General features: G+C 40.6%; 1 protein-coding gene across 7 annotated transcripts in view; it reads right to left on the bottom strand.

Annotated features, from left to right (window-relative positions):
- Positions 1-479: 479 nt before the first annotated feature.
- The window catches only part of ANKRD6 (ankyrin repeat domain 6), a 286,595-nt gene continuing 268,027 nt past the window's right edge, over positions 480-19,047 (bottom strand). For 6 of the 7 annotated variants that reach the window (XM_089691294.1, XM_089691290.1, XM_089691291.1 and 3 more), the window contains 2 exons: positions 6,248-6,572; positions 480-2,553 (listed from right to left, as the gene is read on the bottom strand). In XM_089691294.1, coding sequence (XP_089547420.1) covers positions 2,012-2,553; positions 6,248-6,572 — 867 coding nt within the window. In that variant the 3' untranslated portion in view covers positions 480-2,011. The remainder of the gene's footprint in view (positions 2,554-6,247; positions 6,573-19,047) is intronic. The other variant, XM_089691296.1, reaches the window with a different exon arrangement.

A 19,047-nucleotide genomic window follows, 5' to 3' on the forward strand; every position in this document is an offset into this window, starting at 1 on the left:
TCCCCTCCCGAAGACTCCTGGGATGTATGACATCATTTGCCTAGGTCTGGAAGCAGGAAGTAACTGAAGAAATGTGAAATAAAATGTTTAAAACAAGTAAATATGATATACTTTCCTATCTATATACGAATGGTAGCAGCATAAGGATTCAAAATAGTCAATGTTGATTTAGAGCGAAGTTCCACATTAAGTCAGTCATTCTGTTAGATTGTAAGCTCATATAAAGCAGGGCCCTCTTATCTCTCTTGTATTGTAACTGTACTGTCTTCCTTTATATTATAAAGTGCTCTGCAAACTGTTGGCTTATGTAAATATAATATAATAATAATATAAATAATAATATAATGTTCGCTCTTAAAATTTAATTTCTTGACTTGAAAAGCAAGTCACTTGCTTGAGCAAGTTATTTCCAGTTTGATAATGCTAAACATTATAAAAAATTCTTTCACATATGATTAAGCCCATTTATATCACGTGAATGGCACAGAAGTAATTTAATTGACTGCATATTAATAACAGGCTGGCATAGTAATTGAAAAAAATAACTGATAGTAACAATAAACACAACCTTGACTCAGTTTTTTCAGATGCATTACTGAGTTTACTATATTGTCAATAAAGCAGGCATATTCATGCTTATAGAACCCAAATACAGTTTATGGTTTATATGTTAGTTCTGCTGAATTTTTTTTCACACCGATGTCATTTGTGCTTGGCACAGCAAACTGAAAGGAAACCTGTAGTGAGAGAAATATGGGGCTGGGATTGCTGACCTTCTTCTGAAAATGTTAGTATCTTGGCTGTCTGCAGGTTTCAGGTCAGCATCTTGAAGTACTGAAACCAAATCAGATCTGGAAAGTCAGAGTAAAGTAAGAAACTGTAATCTGTATACCTGTTCTTTTTGTGTACTTTAAATAAGTAGTACAAGTATCTGAAACTGTATTTATATCAGCTTCCTGTAACTCATGGCAAAACAGACGGAGTTAAGGAAGGCACTAGGGGCCAAAACACAGAGCTGTCAGTATAAATTTGTGAAAATGCTTATAGGAGGGAAAAGCAAGGGTGACTCTCACTGTGTGCTGCTGCCACTACACTGTACACTCAGCAGGTCAGAGGGGGGAAGGTTGGTGGCCCAAGCTGTAATGCTTAAAGCTTATCTAAACCCAAGAACAAACAGTCGTTAGATGTGATAGTTGCATTAGTTTTCTTTTTTCAGCCTTTTCTAAATGTATTTTCACCTGGTGATCCTGCCAATAACACTTCCTGCATTAAAGAGAAAGTAAGACAGAAATATACTTGAAAAATAAAATGAATACTGCCATCACATTGAATGACTAATAAACGGATATATATATATATATATATATTTTTTTTTTTTTTTTGTCTTTGGGTTCAGATATCTGCAATTCAAGCTCAAGAGTCAGCTCATTAGGTATTCTGTCTGTCAGAGTTGTTTGGATTATGGGACTGAATAAAATTATTTGTAGCAGGTAGGACATTGTATTTAGCCACTTGTCTGGAGTTCGACAGTAAAGTAAAAGTTGAAAAATTCTTTAATACTGCAGTTCATTTTAGATAGGGATTGGGAGAACATATGTTCATTTAGAAGCACATGTGACACCAGCCTACAGTACTAACAGAATAGGCTTAATCCGTAATTCTCATATCAGGTACCAGTTAGTAAATGTAGCTTTATACATGCATTTGTTCAATACATTGGAGCATTAAATATACAGCACAGTAAACTGTAGCCCTATGGCACATTGATCCAATTATATTGAATGTCAAAGGATCTACAGATGCAAGAAAGCAGTGTCTTGCTTGGGAAGCTCATGCAATTCAGAAACATCAATATTAAAGAATGGCACATGCTTTTTTCTGTATAGATTTCTTAAGTTTCACAGTTGTTTAATGCACCAATGACTCAAATAGTTTTTTGTGTTGCAACTTCAGACTGTTGAGTCTGATATCTTATGGTAGCTGTCTCTCATATCCATAAGGGGCTCTGCTGCTAGCTTTCCTTCTGTAACTTAGTCCTCAACTTCATTAATTCTTCTTCCAAACTCTGTATATGCTGTTGCAAAGTGACTTTATCTTCTTGAGCCTTCATGTTTGCTTGCGACTTGGCTTCTTCAATTTTTCTTTCATACCATTTTTCCATTTGAGTAGATACTGCTTCAAAAAAATATTGTGTGATTTCCAAAGCTTGGGAGGTGTCCCTGGTTTGCACGCCAACATGGTCACCAGGTGCATTAGAGGATGGTAGTGGAATCTGTGGTCCTGGCATTAGGCTTCGCTGTCTAATCTGCCCAGGTTTTGCACATTTTCTTGTTTGCGTGCCTCGGTCCATGAGATTTGCAGTCTGCTTCTCAGCCTTCTTTTCATCTGTTACGAGTCTGGCAGCAGGGAGAATTTTGGTGTTTCGCAGTTTAGGGTTGGGAAGGCTGGAAGATGGGAGGGCTGGCTGATATCTGCAGGATGGGATACAGCTTGTTGTCTTTTCTTTAGGCCTCACAGCTGGAAAGGCAACAGGTACAGATTGCTGTTCTACAGCTACAGAAAAATATTATAAATGTTACATACAATTTTTACATTTTTGTTGAAAGGCAATTCTGATACTAGCAAATGAAAAGTGAATGAATGCTGGAAATGATATAATGTCAAATTTATCACACAGCAGACCACAAACTCTTATCTCAGTTTCAGCTTAACATGAATATGTTTTCATGCAAGACCCATAGATATCAGACATATGGCAGTATTGGGTAGTCACCATACTATTTCTAGGGGAAAGAATTCAAAGGCAGACAGTTTCAGACCACCATTCCATATCTTCAGTGTAGTGCTAGAGATATCCATGTTTTGAGGGCTATCCCATAGGTTCTCAGCCTGAGAATGAAGAGAGAGTTGTAGGTTCAACATTTATTAAGATGTGAGGACCAGTAGCCAACTGCTTAGTTATTAATTTTTTACCCTAAAAGGGTAAAAGGCTGGAGCCAAAAACATTCATGAATCTATGGTGGCATTCTTAGGGGAAGGTACCCATTCATGCATTAAAGAAGTGTGGAGCAGAATTCAAGTATGGGAGAAGGTTTGTTAAAGGCAACCTTTGGTCAGGCAGATCAGGAAAATTCACTAAAGGGGTGCCATTTCACCAAGATAATGCTCCAAGGAGAACTTCAGTAGTTGCCACATCTGCCATTCATGAATATGGGTTAGACATAATACTTAATTATGCTAGTTTATGCAGATGTAGCTTAACATTCCCTCTTAGATTGTAAGCTCCAAGGAGCAGGGCCCTCCTAACCCTCTTGTATTGAACTGTATTGTTGCTGTATTTTCTCCCGTTATATGTAAAGAGCTGAGCAAACTGATGCCTATATATAAATTCTGTATTATAATAATAATAATAATAATAATACTACCATGTTTTACCCATACAGGACACTCCTTATTGGGAGCGTCCCTGGACACAACTTTCATTCTGATCTGGTGGCATGATGGACTATGGAAGCAGCTTACACCACACTGTACCTATATTGCTTTTATTCCTGCAATATCCTAAATTTGCTGTGCTATCTACCTTATTACCATAAGTAACCTGTTGTCCTAAGAATGTGAGCTCTGAAAGGCCAGAGCTGCTCTCTTTGTAGAGTCCACCTCCTAGGTTTGGATCCTATCACCAAATATACATTTCTAGGTTGCCGATAATGGTTCTATTGGGGACATTATGCTTATTATGCTTACTGCTGTCTTCTTCAAAGTTCATGCTGGGTTTTGTAATGAATAGAAGACACTGCCAACCCCAATGCCACCTACTGCAACCAGTCTTGCCATGCATTATCTAACCAGTTCCCTTGTCGCATCACAATGCAGACGGGAGCCCATTTTCACTCTCTTATACATAAAATCATGTGAGAAACACTGGTCTTCTAATGAATCACTTCTTCATTAGTTAAATTAGTTAATAATAACAAAATTACATAAGATAATAGTTTAACTTGAACTCACAATCTATGAGCTCATCTCCATTCCTGTGGAACACTCAAAACATTTATTGGCAGAAAAATATTCCAAATGGCTTCCCATTAGAGGAAAGACTCAAACATATAAAGGCTCACGCACACAGGGCTTAAAACCGCCTTTTACAAGCGTTTGTCTTTTTTTTTTCAGCCTGTAAAAGCACCCCTATGTTAGCCGATGTGTCCATGCACATACAGGTATTTACAGGCTGATAAAAAAAAAAACATCACAAGTGCACTCCGTAGAGGAGCTTTTGAGTAGAATTTTTTTTTTTTACATGCCTAAATGCTAGGCATGTTTAGGCACATATTAGCGTTAATGCATTTCAATGGCCAGAATAAATTAATATTCTGGCCAATGAAATCCATTAATGCTCAAACATTTGACATGCCTAAATGCATGTATACAATACATGGCTTTACACAAGTTTTTTAAGCAGCTTTTCTCTTGCCAGGAGTTCTGGCGTTCAGAGAAGAAAAGCAAATGCTCTGTGTGCATGAGCACTACAAGAGTTGGAAGCAACCTACAACTCACTATCTACTCAACTAAAAACCTATCACATTCCTCATGAGGACACACAAACCCAGCCGAACGTATGCCTAACTAATATCGCAAAAAAAAACACATTAGATTGTCTAAGAATAGGTTTTACATTACAGTAGAACTATAGGCAAACCTTTTTTTCATTTTGGATAGAGTAAGGGGGGGGTTATAATCCTTGTCAGGTTTTTTTTTGCCATCTGTGTTCTGTTGGGGAGAGGAAATTAGAAAAAATCCCTGTAAATTAAGGGAATCCCCTAGTGACCCCATTGGAAGATTTCTCCCCTATCACTTATCAAACACTTTTGAATCGGTGTCTATCAACTCCTTTACACAGTTTTGGGTAGAAGTACTTGGAAAAACCCCTGGAAAGCTGTAACACTGCCCAGTTCAAAAAATCATTTATATTCACGACAAACAAACCCTAACTAAAGCATCAGTCACCCAACTGTCTTACAGGTTAAGCAGAAAATGTCATGACTTCATAACATTTGGACACTTTGGATCAGAAACTATATGCCCCTGGACACTTACAGGATGCTGATGCATTTAGGTGAATGAGCAAAATAATGTGTCAGATTGAGCTTCCCAGGCACTCCTCTCCTTATTCCACCACCCTCAACTACATAGTTACTCTGCTTTCATCTCCATTCCTCTCCTCTGTCAACTATCTCTACTGATCATCTTCTCCTGTTCCACATACTGTATATGGTAGATTCTGTTCGGGCACTGACCTCTGACACCAACCATAAGTCATAAGCAATACAATCAACAGCACAACTGCCCAATGCATACTAACATTAGCTCTACGGAATAGGCAACCCAATATATTTAACTTGCACTCTGCCTTATAACTGGGTATTATCTTGGTTGAGATTGTAAAAATATTACTGCAAGCAACTGTTATGGTTTTGTGCTCTTTTACATATTTTTTTTAACTCAATAAAAATCTTTTAAAAAGTAAAGTAACAATCCATTGTCACACCATTAACATATCAGTTTATCTGTAGGGAATAAAAACCTTGTAGCACTGCTTCAAAAAGGTATGTGGACCCTGAAGAGGATTATGGAAAAATGCCCTACCAGATTTTTTACATACCTGCTGTATATTTATATACTATAGTAAGGCTGAGAACATATGGGGCTACATTTGTACATACAGTACACACAAATAATTAGATCCTGGAAGCTTTAATATGTGTGACTACTGGGTGGTGGAATGATTGTGGAGGATGAATCATTTTCAAAATGCCATCTGATGTCTATGGTGAGCTTACCTGCAATCAATGCCTATGTGCACAGCAACAAAAGGGGACCACTGACTAGAGAAAAACATATTTCTAAGAGTCACTACACAATGGCTGAACACTGATTTATTGAAAAGAGCATTTAAAGTTGTAGTATTACACATTTCTTAACAGGGACATGTGCTGATTATTCAAACTTTAACGTGCTAGAAAAACATATCTAGCACTGCAATAGGTTACAGTGAAGTTTTATATATCTTTTGGGCCCAGTTTGTTAGGCCTCCACTGTAGTGTCCCAACATTGTCTTACAACAATCTAGTCTTTTAACTTTATTTTTTCCCCAGATTGTTTGGAAATCCGATCATACATTACAAGTCCTTAATCATATGCCCCTTTAATTGCTTGCATCATCATGTGAATAATGTAGTTGACTTACATGCACACACCATGAGATCTTGAGGGGGTGGAATCTGGTGTTGTCTGCTGATTTCTTCAGATGGAAGTTCTTTGGAAAGCTCATCAGGTAAACTGCTCTGCCGAGTGACAAATGAATGTTGAATGGAGGTCTGTAGTGGGATGGAAATGTCTGTGCTGTTGCAGTCCTTGCTGCTGTTTGGACTCTCTGAAACTGGCTGATCTGTTGAATCGCACGTTGAAGGAGAGGATTTGGCTTTAAAAGGTCTGGAATCTCCAGAAAGCTTCAACTCCAGGTTCTGTATTTTCAGTAAACACCAGCTTTTTAGCTCATTCACCACAGATACCTAGGAAAACAGACAAATCAGTAAATACTAACAGTATCAGTCACATCCAAACTAATACAGTGCTTAAAGACCAGGGCTACATCATGGGAATGATCCATTTCAGAAGGCATTAGCTGTTTTTGTTTTGTAATTTATATTAATTCTTAAGTTGGTTTTAGCTTACTGTAGCATTCATTTTGTCCCTTGCCACAAAAAACACATTTTGATATAGCAGTGTTTACAGTATGGAACATTACTTCAAATGTGTTGGCTCCCAGCCTTTTCAGTAAACTCCAATGGGTTCTACATTCTAGGTGTATGTAGATTTTAAAGAAAATCTGTATTGGTAAACCTGCTACGGCTGTCTTCTTTTCTGTAAATACTAGTTCCCCAGCTATCATGTTAATCCAATGGTTTTACTGTGGAACACATGTAAAGATTAGAAGCACTGCCCTCTGACTGAACTTCATGCTTATTCCTGATAAGTGTCTGAAATGAATAAAGCTAGAGACAGCCATGCAACTAGCATCTTTAAAAACATAGCAACATCCATATTCTTTCAGCAATAATTTTGTCCCGATAGCAATATATACGTTTTTAGATCCCATAACTATTGTATGACTGTGTCCTTTTAATCAGTCTATACTGATTTCTCTCTGACTGGAACGGCAGATACTAGATATCTACTTTATACCAAGGACAAAAAAGTGTCAAAACACAAAATAGACAGCATACACAAATTGAAAGAAACCAATAGAAAAACAGGATTTTCTTAGTTGCATGGTACAGGTCCAGAATCTTTAGTCGTGACCATGCGATGTCCAAAACAGTCCAACTCAGTGGTGGGCAACACAGCAAACAAAGCCAACAGGCTCACATAAGGCCTCATTCATACAGGTGTTCCAATCAGGTCCTCCTGCCAGTTTTTCAGGTGGACTCGATTGGAAGTTCCATGCTTATCTTTGGACAGGCGGACTTACACACCTGCCTACCTCTTGTTCCAATCGGGTCTGCTAAAAAAAAAAAAAAAAAAAAGACATTGAGAACTGAGTCCTCATCTGTTTTGGCGGACCTGGCCAGAGGTATCCAGGTGTAAACAGACTTTGTTTACACCCAGCCGCCCATAGAGCAAAGCACGGTCTCTCTCGGTTTGTTCTGCATGAACTGCATTGGCAGCACCTTACACCCAAAACTAGAATCGGTAAAGGCCTGGATATCCACCTGGTAAAACTTAAAATGTGAGAACAGAAGACCAGGAGGAAACCTTGAAAATCTGGGAAAAAGATGCTTGATGCTGAAAAGGCCATGAAACACTAACAGATTTGGTAGTGTGCGCCTTAACAGGGAAGGGAGGAACACTATCATTGTCTAATTAACCTGACAAGGTGTGAAGCAGGAAGCCCCTTACAAGGTTCTTTTAGAAGAACATATTGAGAATCTGATTACCAAAAGGTTTTAGACCTCAGGACAACAACTTTATCCTTGTGTTGAAATAGAAAAAGCTTTTTACAGAATAAGGCCAGTAGCTAAGAGACCCTTTGCGAAGATGTGATAGTAATGAGAAATGTCACCTAGTGAGTTAGGTCAGATAAAGGAATATCTTCAAAAGGGCAGATTTTGAAGAGCCAAAAGACCCAAGTTTAAAGTTCCACAGATAAAAAAGACTGTACAGCGTGAGAGATGCAGCGCAATTTCTGTTGCCCCCTTGATGGTTTATGTAGGCCGAGGTCATGGCACTCTGACTAAATTGTCATCGGCTGCCTTCACAGTTGAGGGTCCAGTTTTGAAGGGAAAACCAAATCCCCTTTAGCTCTAGGACGTCTATGGGAAGACCGGCTTCCTCAGATGACCAATGCCGAGAGGGCATCCAGAATCCTCCTAGATGGGCTGGCAACTGTCATAGGGACTTTCCATATCTTGAAAAAAAGAGCTTCTCCAACTCCACCAGTGTCAGGTTGGAAATACACCATGCAAAGGAGAGTCTGGCCTTGTACATCATGCCATGGGATGACATTTATTTGTCCCACCCTGCCAGAATGTTGTGTTGCAACAGTCTGCAGTGAAAGTGGGCGTATGGTACAGCCTCGAAAGATGCAACCTTTAGACCCAAGCCACTTATGCAAGCAGGAAGTGATGGCCAGGCATCAAGGCAGAGGGACAGAAGTTTGTCATGAGGCAGAAAGATCTTGGACAGGGCATCAAACCCAAATACTCTAATCCATAAGAGGGTTCCAGCAAAGACTTAAGGTTCTAACTGAAGCTCTGCAGAATTTGCAGTGTCCACTTGGCATTGGCTGACAGAAATATGGGGGTCTGATCTTTCAACAGGAGAATGTCTAGGCAACCCATACATGCATCCCTTGAGCATGGTGCAGAGATTAGATGGGGGGCAAGCACCATGGTGAAAACCCTGAGGCCATGGACAGACTAAATGGAAGAGTATGCTGCAGGTAGTGTTGATGGTGGGAAAAGATTGGTATGTGCAGTAGGCAGAATGTCTGAATATCTACTGAAGCAAGAAAGTCTCTGAGAAAGAGGGAGGCAATTATCGGCCTGACAGTTTCCAAACAGAACGTCTGAACCCATAGTACAAGTCTGGAGTCTAAAATGGGCTGGAGAGAGACAAGTTTGAAAGTATAAAGTAGGGAGGAGGAAGAGTTTGAAACTCTAGCTTGTACCTCCTGGAAATTACACTCTGGCCTTCTGGGTCCAAACTGGCCTTCCACCCTGGCCTCTGATAAGAGGGGGCACCCCATCATTGGGAAGAGTGTTAGGAACCAGACTTGTCTGGGTTGGAAGGCCACCCCTTTGTACAAACGAAGGTTTCTGGCTTAGATCTGAAGCTGGAGAATTGAGAGAAACCTTTCATAAGCCTGGGAGTAGAAGGCCTACTTTTAAAATCACAACTCTCCTTTATCTAGAGAAGTGGAGTAATCTTACCCCCTGGGGGAAGAGAGTATTCTTACCCCCTGTGACCCTCTTGATATCCTTATGCAAGGAAGGGCCAAATAGGTGTTCGCCTTCAAAAGGCAGCCATTCAATGCTTTTCCTACATGTGAGTTTTGCTGACCAGCATTTAAGCCAAAGGATCCTGTGCATGTGAATGGAGAGATGATTCATCCTGGATATTTGACAAAGTGTGTTCACAAAGCCTTTCACACTGTAGCTTAGCAAGTTGCATAGTGGGGCTTGCTAAGCAGAAGAGGGCCTCCAACTGTTGCTCACTTGGACTTTGAATACTTCATTATCTTCTACAAGGGCTGTAGAGGAATGGTCCACTTTGAAAGAAAACTTTCCTCAATAGGATATTACTGTGCAAAAAGGTGGAGTGAATGGAGTGGCAGAGTATGAATCTTCTCTGGGAGAGGTCTGTCCTCATATAGGACAGGTTCTACAAATGAATGAACTGGGTTTCAGCAATTTTAGGGGCCCTATACTGGAGACCCTGGGGTGAGCAGACTCAATAACAATAAGGGTTGCTATGGTATCCTTAAGTTTGGATGAAATATCAGTTGATCCAATTTCTCTGGAGAGCAGTAATCTTCCTCACCTACCACCTCCTCTGGAAGTATGTCTGCCTTAAGGGCAAAGTCAAAAACTGACTCAGGAGGGGAGACTGAAGGTGGCCACTTGTGATCCCGGTATCAATCGCCTCCATAAGGCCCCAAATTTTGCCATTGAATTCAGTATGGAAGAAAATTCCTTTCCTCATAAAAATTAATTAAGGTGTCAGGGGAGGGAGTCAGGGAATCAGACTGGGTACAATTGTCCACACTGAGGGTACTTCGTGGAGAAAGCCTACCACTTCCTTGGGAGCCTGAACCAACAAGGCCATACTTCCCTTGCATTTGGGATCTGCCATATGCAGTGTAAAGTGTCTCCAGAGGGATACTTATGAACTCTTCTGCAGTGAAGAGGGAGTGGAAGGCCTCTAGTTCCAAGCACTGTAAGAAGCTGAACACTCATTTAGTATAGTTGAATGCTGTGCCCCACCAGGTATGATGGACTGGGATATGTTGCCACTTTGGAGGCACATCCATAAAAAAAAAGGGGCAGCATGCACAAACCCAGTAAATAAATTGAGAATGAAGCAGAACAGGCACAATGGGTGGCTGCTCCTATGGCCGCGGGGGCCTTGGAGAGTCTGTGCAGGGGCACTCGGAGACCTGCACCATGGTTGTGGTCCCCAGAGAAACTACTAGCCTGTAGTCACAGAAGGTGCTCCTACACTGCAAGTGTATTGAGCTTGGCATCCTGGGCAGAGAATTTTTACTGGCCTTCCACCCTGCACTTACCACTGGCAGAGATTTAAATATATGCAGGATTAAAAGGGAATCAGACTTCCTCTTCTCTTGAATACTTAGGCATTCGCTTGACCCCCACTTATGACTCCTTTTTTGCTGCGAATTATTATCCATTGCTTAGCTCTCTATCCTCTCTTATGCATTCTTGGCAATTTCCGCACCTGTCTTGGATAGGATGGGTTAATTCGGTGAAAATGACCATCTTGCCGAAATTGTTGTATTATTTTCGCACACTCCCGATGCGGGTTCCCCCTCATTTTCTTCGGTTGCTTCAGGCGAAGTTAATGCGTTTTATCTGGGCCGATAAGCACCCCAGAGTATCCAAAAGTACGCTTTTTGCCCATAGACTTCAGGGTGGTCTTGGGGTGCCTAATGTGACTAAGTATTATCAAGCGAGCCAGATTGCCCCGCTGTCTATGTTGCACGCCTCTTCCGACGTCCCCCTCTGGGTCCTGTTGGAACTACTTAATTGTGCCCCTATCGCACTGTCGACGCTTCTATGGCTTCCCCCTGCCCTGCGCCCTATGGCACTGAGTCCGATGTTACTTCATGGCCTACAAGTTTGGGACTCGGTACGTTATTCTGGTGGCCTGATGTCACCTTTTCTGCCTTTGCTCCCAATTATTAACAACCCTCTTTTCCTGCCGGGTTTGGATCACCCAGGGACGTTTTCTTGGTGGGTGACTAATGGTTTTTCGCAGGTGCGACACTTTTTGATTTTTCGGTCCTTTCCCACCTGGAACTCTCTTCGGGAATCCCAGAATATCCCCCCGGCGGAATTTTTTCGATATCTTCAATTGCGACACTGGCTGCTCTTGCTGCGGGGTACTTCTGCTTTCCCGTACCAGAAATCTGCCTTTGAACAGCTTTGCCAACAGCGTCCGGGCGCTCCGGGCCTTATATCCTTTCTTTATGCAGCTCTGAACAGACGCTCGTCGCATACTTCTCTTTCATATGTTGTTCAGTGGGAGCGCGACCTGGGAGTGGCTGTGGATCCGGAGGACTGGAATAAGGCCTGGTCACTCATAGCTAAATGCTCATTTAATACGACCACACTGGAGGCAGCCTATAAGGTATTGTTTTGTTGGTACTGGGTTCCGGCTCGGTTGGCCCGGGCTAACCCTGCCTGTAGTGATCAATGTTTTCGGGGTTGTGGCCATTGTGGTGATGTATTGCATATCTGGTGGTCATGCCCGAGACTGTTTCATTTTTGGTCTCGTGTGTTTGGCCTTCTTTTCACCTTGTTCCATCTCTCCATACGCCGGGATGCTCGGTATGCTTTGCTTCATTGCCCCATGCCGGGCTTCTTGGCTAACCAGCAGAAGTTGGCTTCCTATCTGTTTTTATCCGCCACTAGAACAATTGCTCAGGCCTGGAAGAGTCCGTTTGTCCCTCTTCAGGGGGTGCAGGATCGTATGACCACTATGATGCTCAACGAACAGATGTCGAGTATCCGCAACGACTCCCAATGTAAATTTTTGAAAATATGGGAGCCGTGGTTGCAATATGCCTTTCCCTCACTCCCCCCGGCTAGTCTGGGGATGTAATGGCGTTCGGTGTTGGCGCTCTTGAATCCCCGCTCTTTGACCCCCCTTTTTCTTTTTTTTCCTTTTTCTCTCTCTCTGTTTTTGGTGTGACTGGACAGCTGCATTTAGTTGTTATAATCAGTTACATTAATGTTTTGTAACTTATGTGCCATTGATAGCCCCTGCGTGGGCATACCTTTTGCCCTGTTGGCATTAGAGCATTGTTTTTCCCTTTTTTTATTTTGCATTTTGTTTATCTGTGCAATTGATAGCCCCTGTGTGGGCGTGTTTTATTGCCTCTGTTTATACTGTTTAAAAAATTAATAAAAACCATTGAAATAGAAAAGGGAATCAGACCCTATCGTGTCTTTACCCTCCAAGATGGGCATATCCCAGAAGGGAACCTTAGGGATAGAACTCCACAGCTACAGCACCCTGCAGCTATCTCAAAGGTTCTTCAATACAGCAGGGTATGGGTACGATCCCTTAAGGCACAGCCACGGAGTCAACCTATCCAGAAACAGAAGTAGAAATCACAATGCAGCAGGGATCTTGATATAAGAATCAAATAGCTAAAAGAATCATCTAAAGAAGGAGAAAACACCTTCAAAGGAAGAAGGTCCATCTCCAGAGATCTTAATGCTCCCATGTCCACTGTGTGCAACATTGTCAAGAAGTGTACAGCCCATGACACTGTAGCTAATCTCCATGGATGTGGATGAAAGAGAAAAATTGATTAAAGACTGCAAAGAAGGATTGTTCGAATGTTGAATGAGGAATCTCGATAAACCTCCAGACAAATTCAAGCTAATCTTCAGGCACAGGGTACAACTGTGTCAGCTCGTCTATACGTCTCCATCTGCATGAAAAGGGACGCTATGGTAGGAGACCCAGGAGATCATTTGCTATTTTTTCTATTTTACTAATGGCCATTTGCCACCTGCATGACACCAATTGTTTGCTGTACGCAAGAGTAGCATGCAGACCAAAGATGTAGGGGTAAATTTCCCCACTAGCCACCAATAGTTGGAACATTTTTCCCAGTAAATAATAATGAACTGGATTTAGCAAGGTTTCCCCGATACCTGAAAATTATTTTATGGGTAGCTTTAGAACAAAAAGGATGGGAGGCTGGTTTACACTGGAATAAGGTTTCACAACCACAAGGGGGCAGCTGCTGTCTAATATTTTCAATTTGCAAATACACTCTGGAACAAGGAAGTTCAGCTCATAGAAGAGCCCTTGCGGTCAGATAAGAAGGAGATCCATTCTTTATGAATATTTTCTTAAAATTGCTATAAAAATTTGAACACAGCTAAACAAAAGCATACTCTTAGTAGATCAGAGTATTATACATATGCATATTGAGAATGAGGCGGGGCAAGGGGAGGGCTAACAGCTGAGCATAAAGCATACTGAGCCAAAATGGAAGCAATGGTATACTAGCAACCATGGCCAAATACAAAGCTAACAATGATGTTGTTTGATAGTTACTGACCTGCAGGGGATTCAGTTACAAAATAATGTGGTCCTCTAAACCAGGAAGGGGGGGGGGGGGGTGACTCCAAACTTTTCTAAACAAAATGGCCAGTTTACTGTGCTGCATGCTTTAGGGGGGCCAGACTGTGGCCAATGGGAGTAGAAAATGTCCCAGGGTCAGCGGGATTAACCAATGCCCCATCATTGGTTTTACTGGGAATATTAGTGCTCCACTGCTGGTGTCAGTGGGAGGAATAGTGCCCCATAATTGGTGTCAGTGGGATGAATAGTGCTCCATTGTTGGTACCAGTAGTAGGAATAGTGCCCCATCATTGATATAAGTGGATGGAGTGGTGTGGATAAAGGTGAGCAAAGAACCGTACCCAGCCTGCAGTTTTGACACCACTGCTCTATACAAACACTGCTGACTTCACAATACAGAGGCAAAAAAAAGTACAGAATATTCATAGGCTGGTACCTTCAGGTGACTGAACACTGGCAAAGCTCTTGAGAACCAGATGTTGCCCTAAAACCCAACCCCACTCCACAAGCCTTTAGTTTTGTAGCAAGCAATGCAGAGTAACACAGGATTAGAAGGGAGGGTGTGTCCTGCACTGTACTCCAAGATATGTAATTTACAAGTAAGTCAAAATTATTTTTTTCTCAATCATACAGTACAGGACACAGGCCTGGTTATTCACAGACCCTGGGATGGCTCTAAGCAATGAATGAAAAGGGTTCAACAGCAACAGGGGTCAACTGACCCAACTTTAAAGTGCCACTGAGGAACCTTGTTGCTGAAAGCTGCATCTGCAGAAGATTGGACATCCACCTAGTAAAGCTCTGAATAGGTATGAACCGTAGACTAGGTAACTGTCTTACAAAGTGGACAACAGAGGCTTGATGTCTAAATGCCAAAGAAGCTCTGACCGATCTGCAGTGAGCAGATTGAGGTCCCAAAGAAGCATGATGTGCTTCAAGGGGGGCCTTATCTGAGATACACCTTGGATAAAGGTTCTGATAAGGAATAGTTAGGCCAGAGCTTTTTGGAAAAGAATGGACTAGGCCAAAGTCTGTCCTTTCAGAGTGCTTAAAGCCAAGTTCTAGTCAAGCCTTGTCTGTAGAAAGGCCAGAAATGGAGTATTGCAGTGCCCGTGTTTACACCAGGCAAAGAAGGATTCTCATGAACCATAGTAGATTTTTCTGGAAGTTGATTTTCTTGCTTTTAGCAGAGACAGATGACAGACCCAGAGACCCTTCTGCCCTTTAAGACCTGGGCTTCATCAGCCATGCATTAAAGCCAGACACTGAGAAGCAGGATAAAATAGAGGCCTCATGATCACAGGTCTCGCCTGTTGGGAAGAGGCCAGGGATTGTCAGCTAGCAGTTTTCTGGAGATGCTGGAACAACTCCTTGGGTAAATAGATGGTTCAGAGCATTCTGCAAATCTGACTGTCCTTGAGCAGATTTTGGTTGGTTTGAAAGAAGAAAGTAGTGAGGGGTGTAGAGTTTAGAACTCTATTTTCACCCCATTGAAATCATTGATTGAATCTATAGGTCTGGGACATTTGTGACCCAGAGATAGCCAAACTGTAACAGACGTATGGTTCCTTGTGTGACATCTACAATAAATCAAGTGTCTCATCAAACAAACATCCACTTTTAATGGTCATGCATGTGACACAGCTACAGCCTGAAAGAGCAAAGGAGGAGGTAACTGTTGTAACTGCTCAGTTAAAATATGGTGCTGAAAGACAGGGTTGTGTTGGTTGTTCCTTGTCCTAGTCCAATTAGCTACGTTCGGCATACAGAAATTGCAGTAATAGCTGATTGCAGAGCTGGGCCTGCAAGGGTAAAGACCACCTTTAAGAGCATCTCAAACATTCTATTGGCAGAATATTTGCATGAAGGAACATTTTCATCTGGTACAATGATGTGATGAAACGCGTCAAGGGACTTGACGTCGGATGTTACCCAGAGGACTGGAAGTAGCGGAGCCGCCATTTTGAAAGTGGGAAAACTTTACCTGGTGTTCCTGGAAGCTGCTTCAAGGTTGGAGTCATGGGAATAATGCGGTTTTTATGCTGATATAATGTAAGAGTAACCATTAAAAGTGTTTTTTGCAATTTCAAACAGAATTACACTATATGGGTCTGTTCCTTTTTCCTATGTATACTATGGAACATGGGTACAATGGAGTATATATACTGAGGATCTGAAGGCATCCAGGTGGACAATACAACAATACAGCTATATACCCTCTTCTGGTGTAAAAGTATGCTTTTATAATTTATATGGTAAGGGTATTATATTGAGACACTTTAGAAGTATACACTGAATGTCACAGGAAAGTTTATCTGTATAGAATCTCTGATTCGATTTGGGTAAGGTGATATGGGTACCAACACAGTATAGGGGTTTAAACGATAATGTAAATACATACACTATGAATGTTTTAAAAATTTGGGATAATTTACACAAAAGTTTGAAATGGACTTTTAATTCAACACTGATTTCACTAAAAAACACGGAGTTTTTTCCCCCGGGCAGAGAAGAAATAGGTGGCAGGTGGTTTAAAAAGGAAGAGGTCCAAGTAAGAGATATTTTGGTGGGGGATAAAATAGGATCATTCGGGGAATTGAAAAAAAAAGAGGGTGAGATTTTCACTAAATTAGACGAGTGGCGGTATTTTCAATTGAGGAGTTTTGTTGGAAGTTTGCCAAAACCTTTAAGGACAAGAGACAATTGGAACTTGTTTGAAAAGGTTTTGGGAACACAAGGTGATGGGAAGCACGGGATTGCCAAGGTATATAAAATACTCACTGAAGTAGATACAAACACAAAGCCAACATATATAACAAAATGGGAAATTGATATGGGAAGCGTGATAGATGAGGAGAAGCAGAGGAGAATTTATAGATTAACCCACAAAAACATTTCTATGAGAGAAGTAGAGATGAACTATAAGTGTTTGACAAGATGGCACATTACACCAAACGTTGAAAATAAGATGTGTGTAGAGAGTTCACCGTGGTGTTGGAGGGGATGTGGTGAAATAGGCACAACATATCACATATGGTGGGGTTGCCCAAAAATTCAGGCATTCTGGAAGACAATAACCGATTTGATAAGAAAAATAACAGAAATAGACATTGGCTTAGACCCAGAAGTGTGTATTTTGCATAACATGGATATATCAGTTAATAAATATAAAAAATCAGGGATATGGTGCTACATAAATGCTGCAAAAGCTCTGATACCCAGGTTCTGGAGGCAAATAGAGGTGCCGAAGGAAGAAGACTGGATTGAAGGAGTTGAGCAGATTAAAAAGATGGAAAGGTTGTGTCATGCCCAGGAAGATAGGATGGAGATCTATAATAGGAAATGGGAGAACTGGGAAAAAGCTAAGTTATATATGAAATATAGGAAAGATTAAAGAAAATAACAGGAAAATTGCACTTGCTGAGATAAAATGATGCAGAGGAAAGGAAAAGTAGGAAGATGGTATTAGGGCGGGGGTGGAGGAGGGGGGGGGGGAAGTTGGAATAGAGTAAATAAAGTGGAAATGTTGGATAATATAATGTATAAATATATATATGTTTGTATATTATGATGATGAAATGTATTTAAAATGAAAATCAATAAATATTTAAATTATAAAAAAAAAAAAAGAATCTCTGATTCACAGTGTGTTCCACTATCACTGTTGCACAAGTGTTCACAATTACATATGTGGTCACATTTTCATTTGGAGTGACTGATGCACTTTTGAGTTTTTTTCTTGTTTTGAGGTTTACGTATTCTTTGGAGCAATTCGGAGGGCTCTGCAGAAAGATTTATGAATTTTTCCTTTTGGACCGAAATTTTTGAGTGACTTTATTATTTATGGACACTTGGTGGTAATTTTTGAAAAGATTGGAACTTTATGGACTTTCACTTATTATTTGAACAATTTTTGGAGGATATATATGTATAGCACTTAAAAGGGTTTATTCACTTATTTTACTTTCAAGGGTGAAAGGAGGACCTTTATATAGGCTTACGGGTTTCGAATAACAGTTTTGGATAACTAATTAATTACTTACTTGTTGCCGAAATATGTGCCTTAGGCAGGCTGTCACGGGCCTGAAACAGAGCTATTATTGGATGCAGAGACCGGTGTTAGAATTGAGTCCTGCTCTGGTGCAACACCAACATAAACATGAATTTAAAAGGATCACCTGCACTATTTAATCCGTTGGAATATTTGGTGTTTTCAATGCACCTTTGAACTTTATTTTTTCCTGGACATTTTTTATGTGACACTTTTATAGTCGTCTTTTTTTGAACATCACCTTAGTTGTGATATCACCTATATATGGTTTTGATTTTGTTTTTTTTTAACCACACTTATCACTATTGTGTGATAATATATTAAATCCCACATTCAGGGATTCACTTATCTATTCTCACTACTTTTCACAATTTCTTTTGGCTACTTATAGCCTCTTGGTCACCAAAATTATCAGTGTGAAAATTGATCCCACATTTCAGGGATTCACATTATATGTTAATCTGAGTTTCATCATAGTTTATTTTGGCTCATACATTTGGAGTCCCATTAAGACTTTTTATTTTTTTCCTTTATACTCCTATCACTGGCGTTATTAATACACTATTAATTCACATTTTGGTCTCACCATGGATCCCTGAGTGGATCAGTTCACTTTATGATTTGTGAGTGATTGTTTATTGTATTCACTGAATTTCACTGCTGGTATACATTAGTCACATATATATTTTTGGCGATTACAAGCCATTAGATCATGATTGGATGATGTATACTGTTTTTCTGTGTATTCTATTTTATTTACCTTAGTTCTTTATATATTTGTATGGTACATCATGTATTTGTATATTTATATATATATGATGTTTTTTGAGTTAAGCTACTTTAGGAGTAGTGTATGATTGGGGAAGAGCTGCACCAATTTACTTTATATTCATAACAACACACAGACAACAAATGGGCAATCATGATAATATAAGGGCAACAAATGGCCAAATATGACAACATGCAAGTAACAAACAGGTAATTGTGACAATAACAGGGACAGTAGTGACAATACAGATAACATACTCCCAGTCCTGCTGCCTCCTCTCCTTTGTGGGGCAACTAGATATAATACAAATGCTAGGACATGTAGT

This window comes from Staurois parvus, unplaced genomic scaffold (assembly GCF_062004578.1).
Source record: "Staurois parvus isolate SC_StPar_1 unplaced genomic scaffold, SC_StPar_1.0 ptg000561l, whole genome shotgun sequence".
NCBI lineage: Eukaryota > Metazoa > Chordata > Amphibia > Anura > Ranidae > Staurois > Staurois parvus.